Source organism: Alexandromys fortis, unplaced genomic scaffold, assembly GCF_014885135.2.
Source record: "Alexandromys fortis isolate MF-2015 unplaced genomic scaffold, M_Fortis_MF-2015_v1.1 scaffold_63, whole genome shotgun sequence".
Lineage (NCBI taxonomy): Eukaryota > Metazoa > Chordata > Mammalia > Rodentia > Cricetidae > Alexandromys > Alexandromys fortis.
The window spans coordinates 4,440,312-4,456,102 of record NW_026067953.1 but is presented as its reverse complement, the minus strand read 5'-3'; the positions used below and the strand labels follow the sequence as shown (position 1 = coordinate 4,456,102).

The window sequence follows — 15,791 nt, the reverse complement described above, 5'->3', positions numbered from 1 at the left end:
GGGTCAGCTCTGATAAATGTTACCAACCTTAAACCTCAGCTGAAACTTCCCCTGGGAGGAGCTGGGGAGGCAGGGCAGATCTTTTGGCTTCTGAGCAGAAGCCACGTAATTCATTAGATGCATCATGACTGTACAGACTGCAAAGACCCCCGATGTTAGCACTGTTCAGAGGCTTGCCTGAAGTGAAAGACTGGTTCAGTCTTTAAGAATGCATGTGCTTACTGCTGTGTGTTTCCTGCAGGGGTGGCTACAGGATGAAAAAGTGCTGGAAGAAGCAACCCAAAAAGTGGCCTTGCTGCATCAGAAATACAGGTAACACCAGGAAAAAGCACAGTTGATGGCTGCTAGAGTCTGAAACATACTTTTGTGTGTTAAACTTTCCTGCGGCTTGTTTGCTGTTAGAGTGACATTCGCTGTTCTAAGTACCTGCATCCCCATCATTTCCATTATTATCCATTTACCAATGAGGAAACAGGGGTGGGGGAATGGGGGGACATTCTGAAAGCAGCCAGTCCTTAGGGTACCAGTTCATCGCCCCATATATTAAAAGTGTGATAAATTAGTGTATGGTTATGGAAGTTTGTCTTATACAATTTAGCCCTCCAGGTGCTCTTTTTTTGTCTTCCTTTCTTATTTCCTTCTTTCCTTCCTTCCTCCCTTTCTTCCTTCTTGCTTCCCTCCCTCCCTTTGTTCCTGTAAATGGTGCTAGAGTTTGAATCAGGGCCTTACATGGTAGGCAGACACTTTACCATTGAGCTACATCCTCTAACTTTTAGATTTTTGAGAACCAGGTTACGTCAAGCTTGCTGTCTTGCTGCCTCTGCCTCCCAAGTGCTAGGATTACAGACTTGCATCATCGTGACCATTGCTCCCCTGTATACTTTTCACAGCAGTATTTCTGTCCTCTGAGGAGTCCTCAGGAATGTTGCCCTGACTATCCTCGCATGTATTTGTCTCTGCTGGTGACTGACTCTCTGTTGGCTGTAAAAATCTCCTAAGATGCTAGCTCTTACTCTAATCCAATACACAGCATTTCAAATACTTTATATAAAGTTATATTCCAATAGCTCCAGTAGACCAGGCTGGCCTCAAACTCACAGAGATCCGCCTGCCTCTGCCTCCCAAGTGCTGGGATTAAAGGTGTGCACCATCACCACCTGGCTCCAGTATTCTTTAAGGAGACTATTACCTCCGTTTTAGAAATGAAGGAAACTAAACTCAGAATGACTCAGGTCTCTGGTGTTTGGTAGAAGTGATTGAAAGTAGATGTATCTGGTTGTAACCTGGGGTCTTCGCCTGTAGTCTCTCTCTGACTCTGCTGGTTGCGAAAGAGTTACGTTCTCTCATCTCTTCCTGCATTCCTTTCCATATGCTCATGGGTATTTTCCTGCTCTTCTTAAATTGCTAATCCCACCCTTTACCTCTATGTCTACGTGAACCATTTTTCCCCTAGTGCACTTGATCCCTCGGGAACGTGTTATCCTGCTTTTTGTCATTTTATTTGTACTTTTATTTAAATAATAAGACTTAGGAACCCATACATACTTTCTGTCCTTATGAGGTAGAATGCTGGATGGTTTGGCTTAAAGATAAACAGAATAATTCTCTCCCTTCCAAGAATGTGTTCCCAGCAGTCTTAACGCTAGGCAGCACAACCCACTGCGTGGGTAGTGGGTGTAGTGGAGGTGTGCAGAGTGTGTTAGGACTGCATGGGGCAGAGGGCCGGCACTGGGAGACCCAAAATCTGACGGGAGGAATGGTCAGACGCTGAGCCCTGAGGACACTGGTGATTGCCAGGCCCATGTGTGGATGCTAGGGATATGCTAAGAGGCATCTACGTGCACAAAGGTTCAGAAATGCGAGGAATACAATATAGTCAAAGAAATGCAGAGTCTGGGATGGCTGCAGTGTGAGGCACCTTGGTACTTGCAATGGGGCAGCAGTGAGGCGGGGGAGGGGAGGCCATGGATTTAAGTGCACTTCCTTCCTCACGTCTTTCTGCTGCTCCAGTCATCTGAGCTGAAGGGGATTTGCATCTGGCCTCTTCCTGCCCTTATTTCTTACATTTGTCATTTTGTCTTTGAATACATTTTATTTTATTTTATTTAGATGTATGAGTTGTTTTGCCTGCACGTATGTACATGTATCACGTGTTGGCCTGTGGAGGTCAGAAGGGGGCATCAGATCTAAAACTGGAGTTAAGGCTGATTGTGAACTGCCACGTGGGGGCTGGGACTCTAACCCAGGTTTTCTGGAAGAGCAGCCAGTGCTCTTAACCGCAGCACCATTCCTCTAGCCCCATCATTCGGCTTTTAAACCAGCATTCTAAGTGTTTCCTGATATGTTAGGATAAGTATGCAACTGCTTGCTATTTTAGGTAAAAACTCCTGGATTTGCCTTGAAGATATCTTGGGAGCTGCTTCATCCCTTGCTTCTCCTCTTGCTTTCCTAAAGCATTAGCTTATGTGTGTGTATGTATATATGTATATACATATATACGTACATACACACACACATACACACACACACACACACACACACTTGCCCTCTGCATTTAGCGCAGTGCTTCATGGGTAGCCAGTTTTTGATAAGTATTAGAGGATCAGTATACCCAGGCACAGATGCTTATATCTTGAAATGTTTATAATGCCCTGTTCCAAATTGATGTATAGCTTTTAAGAAAAGCATTGTTTAAAATTTTTAGATTTGGGATTACTCTCACTACCATCTTTTGGGTTGCAGGGGGCTAACAGCTCCTGAGGCTGAGATGTTGTATATGCAGGAAGTAGAGAGAATGGACGGCTATGGAGAGGAGAGCTACCCTGCCAAGGTAAGCTGGGCATGGCTTTGCCTGTCCGTACTGCCAGCTGCTCTGGTGGCTGAGACAGGGGAGTCATTTGAAAATAGAATAGGAAATGGAGTGAGGTTCTGTTTAAACAAACAGAAAACCAGGGTGGATGGGTAGGAGGGCAACAGGGGAACAGATGGGTATGACACTTAGCTACTTGAGGAAATAGCATGACTGGGGGCTTTTTTGGCAAGAAATCTGTAGTAAAACACCATCCTATATTCTAATTTGTGCTTTGGTAGGCTCCAGAAATAGAGTACTTAAGAGTCTAATCTTGGCTTAGAGGGTTAAGGCACTTGCCACCAAAACCGATGACCTGAGGTTGGTTCTGGGATTCTCACGGTAGAAGGAGGAAACCAACTCCCACAGGTTGTCCTCTGACCTCTCTGTGTGCGCTGTGGCACGTGTGCACCCATATACAAAGTGAACAAGTAAACGTAATAATAAAGGCATTTTTAAAAAAGAACAAATTTCTCCTGTCTCCATCCTTACCAGCAGGGTAATGAGTTTTTACCATTCTGACCTTTCCTTTCAGACTGGCTGTCCTGCAGGTCTGTGACAAACAAGTTCAATGATGGTGGATACTTTTGTCCGTACAGGCCCATTTCCCAAGTGTTTCTTCCCTTTTTCCTCCTTTTAGGATAGCCAAGGAAGCGACATATCCATCGGGGCTTGTCTTGACGGCATCTTTGTGAAACATAAGAACGGAAGGCCTCCTGTGGTGTTCAGGTATTTCTGTTTTGTTTTAAATACTTAAAGGTAGTTATTGCTGGCAAGTCTCCCCTAAGTTCTCATTAGAAAATGGAGATATTCTTTTCCTAGAGTTAAATGTTACCCAAGTACAGTTGTTCATTGATTTGTTACTGTCTTCAAAACCAATGTGCAGAAAAGGAGCTCATAGTGATGGCCTGGTAGTGACCGCTTACAATCCGTGTGACCCTGCTGCCACAGAGAAGCCATTCCTGCTTTGGATGGGGAGGTTTTTTGTTGTTGTTTTGTTGTTTGTGTGTTTGTTTTTCGTGTGAGTTCTGGTTTCTGGGGCTGTTTATTCGCTATGGAAAATTTGGGCTTTCTTTTGACTGTAGTGTGTAACAAAATCGCTACCATGCCAGCATCTCAGTAAAACTCAGCTTTCGCAGAGTTGATTCCCCCAGTTAAAAGAGCAGCTGCTCATTGGTGCAGCCCTCGGGGTGTATGTAGCAGTAAGGATGTGTTGAGATGGCGCTCAGTTTCCGAGAAGTCAATTTCCAGATGGCTTCAAATCACTTCGTAGGAGTCTGTGTTCCAATCATATCTTTTTGGACATGTAATATTTTAGTAATTCTTTGAGTTTTCATATATCCATCCAATGTTTTTGGATTATATTCACCCCTCCATATTTTCCCCTAACTCCTCTCACATATATTCCCTGTCTTTGTGTCCATATACATAATATATCTGAAACCCGTGGAGTCCATGTGCTCATGGCTATGGGGCCATACACTGGAGCGTGGTCAGCCCACGAGATGCCATCCTCACCACGAAGCCTTCTACTGTCAGTAGCTCCTCGGCTAAGGGTGGGGCTGGGTTTGCTCTTGTGCAGCTAAGCACAGCTTCCGTGAATTCACAAATGTCAGCAGCCCTCTCATGTCTGGAAGACAGCATTTCGCTCCATTCCTCCCTGAACTTTGGCTTTTATAATCTGTCTTTCCTGATGCTCCCTGAGCCTTGGTGGGAGAGGAGGTGATGTTCCATTTGTGGCTGAGCACCCCACAAACACTTGCTCTCTGTATTTGACTTGTTTGAGTTTTTTTGTTAACTAACTACCCACCAGCCACTGTCCCCAGCACCAAGAAACTTCTCTAAGGATTCTGAGAGTGCCACTAACCAATGGGGATAGAGATACCAGTTTGATACTCTCTGACCCTTTAGCAAAATGGTTCATTTTCCCTTCTGACCAGTGAGCTCCCCAACCCTGGGTTCTTGTCAGATCATAGTCCAACTTATGGGGTTCTCTCCTCTTTGCCCATGTGGATCTAGCCTTCAGTTCAACCGGAAACGGTTGGTTACTCTAGAACACTTCCAACATTCTTGCGCTTGTAGGCATATCTTGCCATGCCAGTCATTGTAGCGCCAGCATTCACAGCTGGGTAAGACTGTTGATGGCGCCCCTCCCCTAGCCCCTTGCAGGTACTAGGAAAGCTAGCCAGCAGGGAGGAAGCTTCCAGGTCAGGACCAATGTGACCGCCTCTATTTATACTGTAAACATACTAAGTTACGTTATATTGTTTACCTTTATAATTCTTTAAAATCTGTAATCTTAGAAAATCCGTGTTAGGATGTTGTAAAAACATTTGCACTTTTACTCTCTTTTCAATTGATTGAAATAAAAACAGGTTTATATTGTTTTCATCCAGTAGTGAGGCATATCTACCACTTTTGTCTCTTGATTCCTTTGTGTCCAACATTCATTGAGTGCAATTTATCAGAAACATGATGCTCATGTCATCATCATCTTCATAATAACTCAGGGTAGCAGATATCACTGCCAGTTTTCATATGAGATAATGAAGGCTTAGAAAAGCCAAGTGATTTGTCCAAAGTCACCCACTGACAGGCATAGCTAGACTAGAACTCAGCTTTTGTATGTAAGGCACGGCTCCCAGGCACATTGCTCGCCTGCTCTCCCTTCCTCCCTACTTCCTTCCTTCTTTCCATCCTCTCCTCTCCCTCCCTCCCTCCCTCCCTCCCTCCCTCCTCTTTAAAATGTTTGGTCAATACACAGTGAGGCCTGAGCAGCAAGCTGACATGAGGGTGTTTGATTGTTAAGCTTATCAAGCAAATTAGGTCTATCACTTAGTTTTCTGTTGCTGAAATAAGATACTATAACCAAAAGCAACTTAAGGATGTTTAGTTTGGCTTATAGTTCCAAAGGGTTAGAGTCCACAATGGCAGAGGAGGCTTGGTGGAAGGTGGCCAGGCAGGAAGCTGAGATCACAAAGTTACACACAAGTGGAACAAGTCTATAAACTTTCAAAGCCCCCCTCCCACACTTCCTTCCTCCAGAAAGGCTCCATCTCCCGAAAGTTTCATAACCTCCTAAACAGCACCACCAAGCGGGGAGCAGGTGCTCCAATGCACGAGCCTATGGGGATATTTCTCACTCAAAGCACCACATGAGGTTTGTCTCCCAAACCCTCGTCCTTCATTTCCCACACATGCCTTTACTTTTAGCAACTAGCTGTTGTCGTTTCAGTTAGAAAATGTGTGCTAGCTGAAAAACGACTTTATTTCTAAAGTGAGTTACTGGTGTTAATTCACGCACCAACCTTAACGAACACGGCGTGTTTCCTGTCCTCCGTTGCTCTCTAGGTGGTACGACATTGCTAACATGTCCCACAACAAGTCCTTCTTTGCACTGGAGCTGGCAAGTAAAGAGGAGACCGTCCAGTTTCAAACTGTGAGTGAACACAGAGAATCTAAATGGCATCAGCGCCTCTGCGCTCCCGTTTGTGTGCTGGGGTGGGGGTGTGGCACTAACTTAGGGTTCTATAAACATAAACTGTTACGCTTTACATTTTACAAAATGGCACTTGGCAAAAAGTGGCTGCACATTAAATATTGTTGAGTAAATGAGTCTTTGTATGCATATTACTGGATCCAAGTGACTTTTGAATTAAGTATAAAGATAAAGCAGGGGAAAGCGAGCCCGGCCGCCATTGCTGGGGAGCAGCTGTGCAGTGCTGCTGAACTGGAATTTGCAATATGAAGACACGAGGCAAGCGTTGAGTTTGAAAAGTCCTAGTGTTTCTCGGGAATAAAAGTTGATATTATATAAAAATAGGACATTTTCAAACCAAGTATGTTTTAAGAGTCCAAATTATTAGAAACTGTTTGAACAGATTACTTTGCTTTCATAATTAAATTCTTACCGCATTCATAGTTAGATGCAGGGTTGGGAAATGAAAGTCATGGTGGCTGGGAGATGGCGTAGCCACAATGCGTACCAGTTAGGTCTGCTCTCGGGCGGTTCAGTTAGAAGTGTTTCCTTTGTGTGCCTCTCTACCACTCTGCGCATGTTCCTTTGCCAGGAAGACATGGAAACAGCCAAGTACGTGTGGAGACTGTGTGTTGCACGGCACAGATTTTACAGACTAAACCAGTGTGACCTGTGAGTATCTCCTGCCCTGGGAATTGTGGGAAATCATTTGGAAATGGCATTTATTTATTTATTTTGTATGTGTGTCAGGGGGCCACGTGTAGAAGTCAGCGGACAACTTGGGGAGTCAGTTTTCTGCACCATGTGGGTTCTAGGGATTGAATTTAGCTCTTTGAGCTTGGCAGCAAGCGCCTTCCACCTGCTGAGCCATTTTGTTGGTCCTGATTTCCAAGTTTTAATCTCAAACTTCTTTGCATTGTCCAGAATGGCAAATTTTATCAAATGATATCTTTTTCTGATACCGCAGTCCTTTTGCTTTTATGAAATTACATTCCATTTTAGCATTGGGATATCTTCTTATAGCTATAAAATGCCTCTAAGGTTTTTCTCAACTAGTTTTTTTCTTTTTTTTTGGCAGGGTTTTGCTATGTAACCCAGGCTGAATTTGAACTTTGGGAGTTTCCTACCTTAGTCTCCTGGATTATGAGAATGGTCTACTGTGCCCAGTTTCCATAATATTAGAACCATTATAACCCTTGAAATTAAAAAGAAAGGAATTTTTTTGTTCCTTTTCTCTCCTTTGCTTTGGGGCATTGGGAATTGAACCCAAGGTCTACTCCATGCTAGGCGAGCACTCTACCACTGAGCTATAATTCCCAGTCTGAGATTATGGGTCTTTTTATTGTTGTTTCATTGCGATGGGATCTTACTGTAGAGGCTTGGGCTGGAACTTGCTGTGTAGACCAGGCTGGCCTCAAATTTACCAAGATCCATCTGTTAGTCTCTGCCTCCAGAGTGCCAGGATAAAAAGCTACCCTGTCTGGCTTGGGAGTTGTATACTTTATAGTTTTTAATCAGTGTCCTGGTCAGCATTTTGAGAAAAGATTTGTCTTTTAATATATGTGAATTGTAGAAAGTCAGTTCTTTCCGACGTGTCCACACGTGCATGTAAGGACTCCTGTTGCTAGTCATTCCCGCGTACTCTCAGTCCGGCTCCACCTTCTTTCCCGATCTACATCCCTGTGGTAGCCCAGGTCCTCCTGCTTCAGCCTCCCAAGTGCTGGGATTATTGACCTGAGTCCTTGCAGGCAGCTTCTCCTCTTACTTTCTCACCCCACCCCCACCCACCCTGCAGGGAATCTTACATAAGAGAGAAAACGTGGTGCTTGCCTTCGTGTATCCATTTCCAAACATTACCATGTAAACAGTCAACCAATTCTTTGTGGCATGGCTGCCTTTTCTGCTGTCTGCTCTCTGGAAATTGTGTATGAGAGTGTTACAGTCAGGGGATCCAAGAGTCCTGGATCCGGAAACACCCTTGGCTGCCCTGGCTCCCTGAAGATGAGCATTCGTGACATTATTTCTACATATAATAATTATATCCAAATCATAAACAAAATCTATTAGAACATAATATTTTCATTTTGAAACTTTTCATAAATTTAAGACTATTTGTAATAAGCCATCATCACCTCAAATCGTTTCTTTTCTTGAAAATAGTAGCCACAGTCATACTAATAAACCATTACATGCAATGTCCTCTGGTAGACCTGTGGCTAGGTCCTTTTAAAAGCATATTTTGTCAGTTCATCATTTAATAACTTTAAGATTCAAAGAGAAAAGGCAATATGTGTGGGAATTGTTGAGGTCTTAGAAATTTAATTTTTGGGATATCGCCAAATGTGAGTGAAGCCACAAAGATAATATTAACTGCATGCATTATTCTATGAAGAATATTTGATTCTCTTTAGAACTTCTGTGTATGAAGGACTAATTTCCAAATTTTGTTTTTAATTTCTGCCTATCCAGGAACTATTAGTATAATTATATATAGTCATTCTGTGCAAAACAAATATATTACATTGTACATGTTTGTTTCCTGGGTCAGCAAATGGAGCTTATACTATTAACATTTCATGTTTCCATGGGGGAAGAAAGCTGAAAATAATTTCCATTTTTATAGCTATTTCTTGATGACTGTCAACACAGTTCTAGTGACATCTAATATTATAATAACTCTGAGGTGTTGGTAGGCCTTGTTCTCATGGTCCAGCTGGGTAAGTGAGGGGTGATGGGTAGTTAACAAAACTGGAGTTGTGTGTCCGAGTTGGCCCTTGGTTTGGAGATGGAGCCTGCTTCCATAGAAAGGATTCACTTTCTCCTACAGTATCCACATCCCTCTGTTGGCGGATGTTTCTTTCCCAATCCCATTTGCCAGTCCCAGATTAACACAGAGGCTTATATTAATTGTATGTGCTCGGCTGATAGCTCAGGCTTGTTACTAGCTAACTCTCACACTTAAATTAACCCATATTTGTTATCTGTGCTTTGCCATGTGGCTTTGTATCTTTTCTCAGTATGGCGTGCCATCTTGCTCTCTCCGCGTCTGCCAGCAACTGCCCTTCTTCATCCCAGTATCCTTGGTTTGGTCTATCCCTCCTAACTTTATCCTGCCTTACTATAGACCAATCAGCGTCTTTATTAACTAGTGAGAGTAATGGATATTCACAGTGTACAAAAGGATTATTCTACAGATCCCTCCTTTATGCTTTTTTCTGTAGTACAGTGGTGTGGGGTGGCTGCGATTCATCTAACCTTGGCCCAGATGATATTTACAGTGACAGGATCCAGAAGTTCTCTTCCCACCCAGACAAGGCACTGGAGGTAACAGGGTCATCTTTTAATGTAGCTTACAGTCTCCCATTGGTTTTTATAAATGTAAACACTAATAATGAGACCATCTCTTGACTCTCCTTCAGGACTATATTAGGAACTAAATGAGATAATAATGTCAGTCAGATCAAAAGGCTTCTTCTAATAGCTCAAGCCCCAGAGCTGGGCTAGCAGTAATCAGCCTTCCTCAGTTCTATGAGGAAAAAATGTGCAGGGTGGCACAAAACTTCCTGGGTTAGGGGCTTTCTTCTCCCCCTCCCCAAAAGTGTGTGAGTTGTACCCACCAGGCTACAAAACCAAGTGAGAGACAGGTCCAAGAGCCTCTCTCTGGAGAGTCAGCCGCATGCTGGTGGCTAGTGCAGAAAGATGAGCTAGCCCTGTAGTTCACGGCTGTGGGTAAACATGGCAGCAGCCAGTGTCCTCCTTTGGCCGTCAGCAGTCTGACTGTTAGCTCACGGGTCTGGAAGAAGATGCAGGGCCCTCCTTTCCTTCTGGCTTCCTGAGCCTGCAGAAGACTGAGGAGGACTCACTGGGGCCCATCAGACCCTGGAAGGAGGAGGGTGGAGAGAAGCTAGCTCTAGGAGGGAGATAGAAGGGCTGTCGCAGGCCCCTGTAGTGGGATGGGTCTCCTGCCCTCCCTAATAAGGCTTGGCGACAGGGAGCTCTCCTGGAGGTGGAGTGAGGCAGCTTTTTTCTGTGCAGATGCGTGGGTAGATGATCACTGTGACCTCTAGTGAGGCCAGCCCTTACCCGTCAACACTGCCTGTTGCCGGGGATTAGCTCTGCTTGCCCACAGTGGCAAGTCGGGGTAGGGATCCAGAGCCAGGTCAGTGACCTTATGGTGGCCTGGATGTGACCTCTGGCCTACCCTAAAATGGGAGGTTTTGTTTTTCACCATCTTATTAAGGAGGGCCAGGAGGAAAGGCGCTGAGACAAACATCCTGAGGTAGTTCTACCTTCTAACACGTGATCAAAGCTTGCCCTCTGCTGGCATCAAATAACCAAATGGCCAGCTGAGAAGAGGCTCACAGAGCGGGTGAGACAACGCTAACAGTCTCAAATACTTGGCTAGTTTAGTGTGCGTGGGCGTGCATCTGGAAGCTGGGTCTCTCCTGACTCCTTGTAGGATCCAGGACTTGAACTCGGGTTGCTAGGTTTACATGCGTGTGCTTTTACCCACTGAGACATCTTACCTGAGAAATGTTCACTGAACACAGACTTCTGTCCCCACCCACTGTGCCATTCTTGTGTTCCACACAGTCAAGGGCTGCTTGTGTGCAGGCGTGTGCTGGGTACTGCTTGTGCCATGGTTTGTCCGTTTCCTCCATGGAGCTCATGAGTTAGTTGGGGCTAAGGACATAGTCAGGAAGATGATTGTCAGAAACTCCTCAGGCATCCAGCAGACCTGCCTGTTCAGATGCTGGTTCTGTCACTTGTGTGCCATGTGACCAGGAGTGATCTACTTAATCTAAGTATCACTTTCCTCATTTGTAAACCCGATGATGGGACCTCCCTGGTGGTGTCGTTCAGATTCCATGAGATAACCCACGCAGGCTGCACAGTTTCGCCAAGCAAGATCATGTATTTCACTGAGCTGATAGCCTTTCGTTATCTTCTCCAGTGCACACGTTCTAGATATTGACCTAGGAGCCTTAGCCGCCTCCGCGCTCGGCATTGCTGACCAGCACAGAAAGCATCCCTAGCGACTGGGAAGCAGGCAGACGCTTAGAACGAGCAAGTGAGCAGCAGGGTTGCCTAGGTCAGACGGTTCGGCAGGTGGATGTGGTTGGTGCTCCTTTGCTTTGTTTTCAGCAGAACTGGCTTCTGCTTTTGCTCTCCACTGGATGCTGCCAGCAAGATGCCAGTTAGTAAGAATGGCTGCCTCTGCTTTCAAGCCCTGCATCCTTGGATTCTGTACTTCGCATGCTGAAGACGGAATCTTGTCCAGGCTGGCCAGCAGTGGAGATGTGGTTAGGTGTTTGTTAATAAGTGTCCTATCAGCAGCTCCTTCTCCTCATTGTGGAGTTTATGATGCTTTTTTTTTTTTTTTTTTTTTTTTTTTTTTTTTTTTTTGGTGTGGGGGGAGATGTTTTGAGACAGGGTTCTCTGTAGCTTTGGCTGTCCTGGAAATAGCTCTGCAGATCAGGCTGGCCTCCAATTCAAAAATCCGCATGCCTGTGCTTCCCAAGTGCTGGGAGTAAAGGCATGCACCACTGTACCCAGCTTTAATGATCTTAAAAGCTCAGTTCATCTAGATGCTGAGCCATTGGTCGACTGAACACAGTTCTTTAAACCTAGGCTGGACCATGGTGAGGACCCAGAAGCAACATAAGTTTCAAAGTATCAAAAATCAGTGTCTTGTGTACATTTAAGGGGCACTCTAGAAAAACCCACAAGCACCCTGCAGGCTGAATACTGGGCATGATATTGGAAAGATAGACTATTAGTCTATTAGGAAGTAGATACAGCTGCACAATAAAGCCCTAAAGTTCACTGCTAAGAAAGGAGAGGGAAAGAAAGGAGATGTGCATTATTCTCCAGCACTCTGAATATTTTCCAGGCATAAGAAAGAGAGTTGTTTAAAGGAATCCCCTCATAAGTGCATAGTCATCGCCTGATTACTGCATTACTGATTAGTGGGAAATCCTAATGTCCAATAGTTTTCTTTATTTTAAAGGCCCTGTAAAAATAAGCAAATATTCCGAGTGTAATACAGACATTATCAGAGTGCTAAGAATAATGCTAGTTTAGAATAAAAGAGGCTTCTTAATGCACGTTCCCTGAGTCAGTACGTTTATTTGTTATTTTGTGATGACAGAGCTTTAGTAATGGTCCTTAGAGCGCCAGTCACTGTCACGGGATGTGTTAATCACTTGTGCATCACACATGCTCTTGGTAAATTAAGAATCCTTGACAAAATTATGGGCATTACTAACATTGGCAAGAATCTAGTGCACGTGTTTATGCCATACCCGCTCACACTTCAGTAAAACAAATGCAAAGAAATAGGTGTGTGTGTGTGTTTTCAAAAAGAAGTGTGTCCTTTTGTTCTGGGGAAGCTGTGAAGTCCTACATTAGGAAGTGACAACTCTCTTCTGTAATTTATGGCACGTTCGACCTTGTCTTTTGCCTTAGAATCTTTTTTACTTGTCTGTATCTCTTGGTTATTGCTGTTTTGTGACAGTGTCTTCCTCTGTATCCTAACAACCTGTAATTCAGGCACCACCAGACCGACCTCACTCACAGCAGGGCTCAAACCTCAGCACACCTTAGCCCCTTGCATGCTGCAGCTGCAGGTGGGAGCCACCACACTGAACCTCAGCACACCTTAGGCCCCCTGCATGCTGCAGCTGCAGGTGGGAGCCACCACACCGGCTTCCTCCCTAGATCTGGTTTATTGTTGTATTGTAGGAAGAGTGTTCTGGGCTCACAGCTGTCTTCTCCCACAGGCAAACTCAGGCTGCCACACTGAACTCAGTCAGGAGGGGCTCATCTTCCAGGATGTCTCTGGTAAGAGAAGGAACTTGATCACCTCTTCTCTCTTAGCGATACCACTCTCTTTAATTAAAACATGCTTTGGGCAGTATGTTGAGTTTGAATCACAAATGTGTGTTGATGTTTGATAATTTTTATCCAATGATATGGTAACTTCCGTAAGTTCACCTTAGTATTATTATGTTTGTTCAAATATTAGATACAACCAAATATTATGAATTTTAACTGGTTAGCCAGTTAGATCCTAAGTAGGCATTTAATTTACTTGATGACTTTGTCTTATAGGGTTTGTAGTACATAAAAGCTTTTTCTATTCATGAGTTTAGACAAGGAGGCTTGTATCCATTCCTTCTTGTTCATAACTTTTTGGATGCAGACTTCTTGTGCTGTCTGGTATCAGTGCCTCAGGCTTGACTTTGCCACGTGGGTGGTGTTGGAACTGACAGATAGGTTAAGACTTCCTCCATTTTTGTGGTGATTTTCCATTTATAATACATTTAACTCCTGCAGAAGGTCTTTTTAGTGAGGAGAAAGAGTCCAGCAAAGAATGACTTTACCTCTTTGACATGGGCGATGTGTTTTAACTCTATGTCCAACTTTCCATTTCTTAGCCTAAACCCCAGCCCTATGCGATGCCTCCCCCACCCCAGCTGCATTATAATGGACATTATACAGAGCCATTTGCTTCTTCCCAAGGTAAAGTACCCCGAGTCTGCAAAGCCGTGCACAGCTGTGTCTGTGAGTAACTCTGTGAAGACCTAGAGGTCTTGAAGTCTGGATGGTTTCTTATTGCAGCTGTGTCCCAAACTGTCCTGATTATAGCCATCCTGGGAGCCCAGAAGAAGCCGTTGTATTCACGTTCTTCCTGAAATGTATGTGGCTCGGCTGAGCCCCAGGGTAGCTGCTGACAACTCCCGCAGCTGCCTCCTGTCTTGGAAGTCTCTTTTAGGCCAGGCTTCCCTTACGTTGGTGATTTTTCCAGCCCTCGTTTCCCAAGTGATGGATTACAGGCATGTGCCACCGTATCGAGCAACCAACAATGCTGTTTTTGTTTGTTTGTTACAGAAGATACCCAGAAATGTTTTATCCCTGCCTGACGCAGTACTTGGTACTTCAGCTGTGTGTGTACGGCAGCGCCTCCATGCCAAATCTCAACCGTCTGTGTGACATTTGTCTGTAACCTCTAACCACTGAGGGCCAGAAAGGGGGTGCAGATGAGTTCTGTACACAGAGGCTTAGAATATAATAGTGGAAATAAGGCCTTTGCTCATGATTTGATCCCGATTATTTTGCTAAGAGAACATGCATTACCATTTTCTCCATCATGCCGGGGGCACTGAGCTGAGCGCTCCGGGTCTAGCGGGATGGCTGCCTATCATCAGTTCCAGCTATGACTGCGTCTGCTGCTCTGGCTGCTGAGTGCTGTGGCACAGGAGAAGGGGCTGCTGGGAAGTGGGGTCCGTTGCCCATTCTGTAGGGCATGGGGTCTGGAGAGATCTTCTATGCAGTGTTGAGGACGTCCCCACAGGGAGGAAGGCAACCGCGGAGCAGAACAATGGTGACGAGCTCACTCTCCCCTGGGCCTGTCCTGTTCCTGTCCCCTTGTCTTTGCACATACCTGTCTGTACTTGTACCATGGGGACAAGGCTTCTGCCTTCTGTCTCTGTGCTGCTCATCCTCCGGCTTCAGGCTATGATGACCCTGCTGCTCTTTCTTCTCCTCTCTTCTTCAAACAATGGTTTGGGTTATTTTATCTTCCCCTTTTTACTGCACTCGGTCTGAGAGTGATGTCTCCATGCTCCATTGGTTCCCCCTTACTCCCTCTCTGGGTTTTCCACGCCCTTAGGTTGTCTTCCTGTTAGTATTAGGTGGTGTCACAAAGACCTGTCTGGTGTCTTTCTTTCCTGAGGGGCTTCCACAGCAGCTCCTTTGCAAAGGGTTTCTCTAAGAGTGACTCAGATGCTCATTTCCCACCCTGACATCATTCCCGTGGTCACTCGTGCCTTGTTTCCTGCAGTCAGACAGGTGGGCACCCTGCATGGAGGCTTCCTAGTCAATAGTTGTCTCTCAGGAACTGGTGTCAACTAGCAGGGCTTGCTGCAAACTGAATATTAAATTGGAGCTCATTGCTTTACCCTGTAAGTCTGTTTGTTTTTATGGTTCTTTATTATGATGAAGTCACTCTTCTGGTTCTGTGGATTCCGAGATGCATGTAATTTTACCCACTCGGCTAAATACCCATAACCTGTAGCATCACACACTATCTTCCGTACCCCTGCCTCCCCGTCCCCCTGCTCCACAAAGGTCCTTATCCTTTTGTTCCTTCCACTAGCAATTGCATCCCTAACTCACCTGAAGAAAGCTTCCAGCTAACCTCGCTATCTGCATGATCATCCCTGCCTATGTCCGTGCTCCTCCACCTCCCCTTGCCATTCTTCTCATCCAGCTTCTTGCAGTAGTTTCCTCCTCTCTAGCTTGTTCTATTTGGGGGACCCTGGCTTTGCCCCTCTGCTCTGTCACCCACACACCCTTATCCCAAGCACCCTCCAGCCCACACGCTCCTGTTCAGCCGGGATGGTCTGATTCTGCTGTGCTAACAACATTTAAAACTCTCAGTGGCTTTACTTCTTGGTCAGA

General features: G+C 45.1%; 1 protein-coding gene across 2 annotated transcripts in view; it reads left to right on the top strand.

The window, feature by feature from the left end:
- Ptpn21 (protein tyrosine phosphatase non-receptor type 21) overlaps positions 1-15,791 on the top strand; it is a 60,462-nt gene that overhangs the window by 27,777 nt on the left and 16,894 nt on the right. For both annotated transcript variants that reach the window (XM_050151368.1, XM_050151369.1), the window contains exons 6-12: positions 242-312; positions 2,743-2,830; positions 3,489-3,577; positions 6,200-6,287; positions 6,919-6,998; positions 13,109-13,169; positions 13,766-13,850. In XM_050151368.1, coding sequence (XP_050007325.1) covers positions 242-312; positions 2,743-2,830; positions 3,489-3,577; positions 6,200-6,287; positions 6,919-6,998; positions 13,109-13,169; positions 13,766-13,850 — 562 coding nt within the window. The remainder of the gene's footprint in view (positions 1-241; positions 313-2,742; positions 2,831-3,488; positions 3,578-6,199; positions 6,288-6,918; positions 6,999-13,108; positions 13,170-13,765; positions 13,851-15,791) is intronic.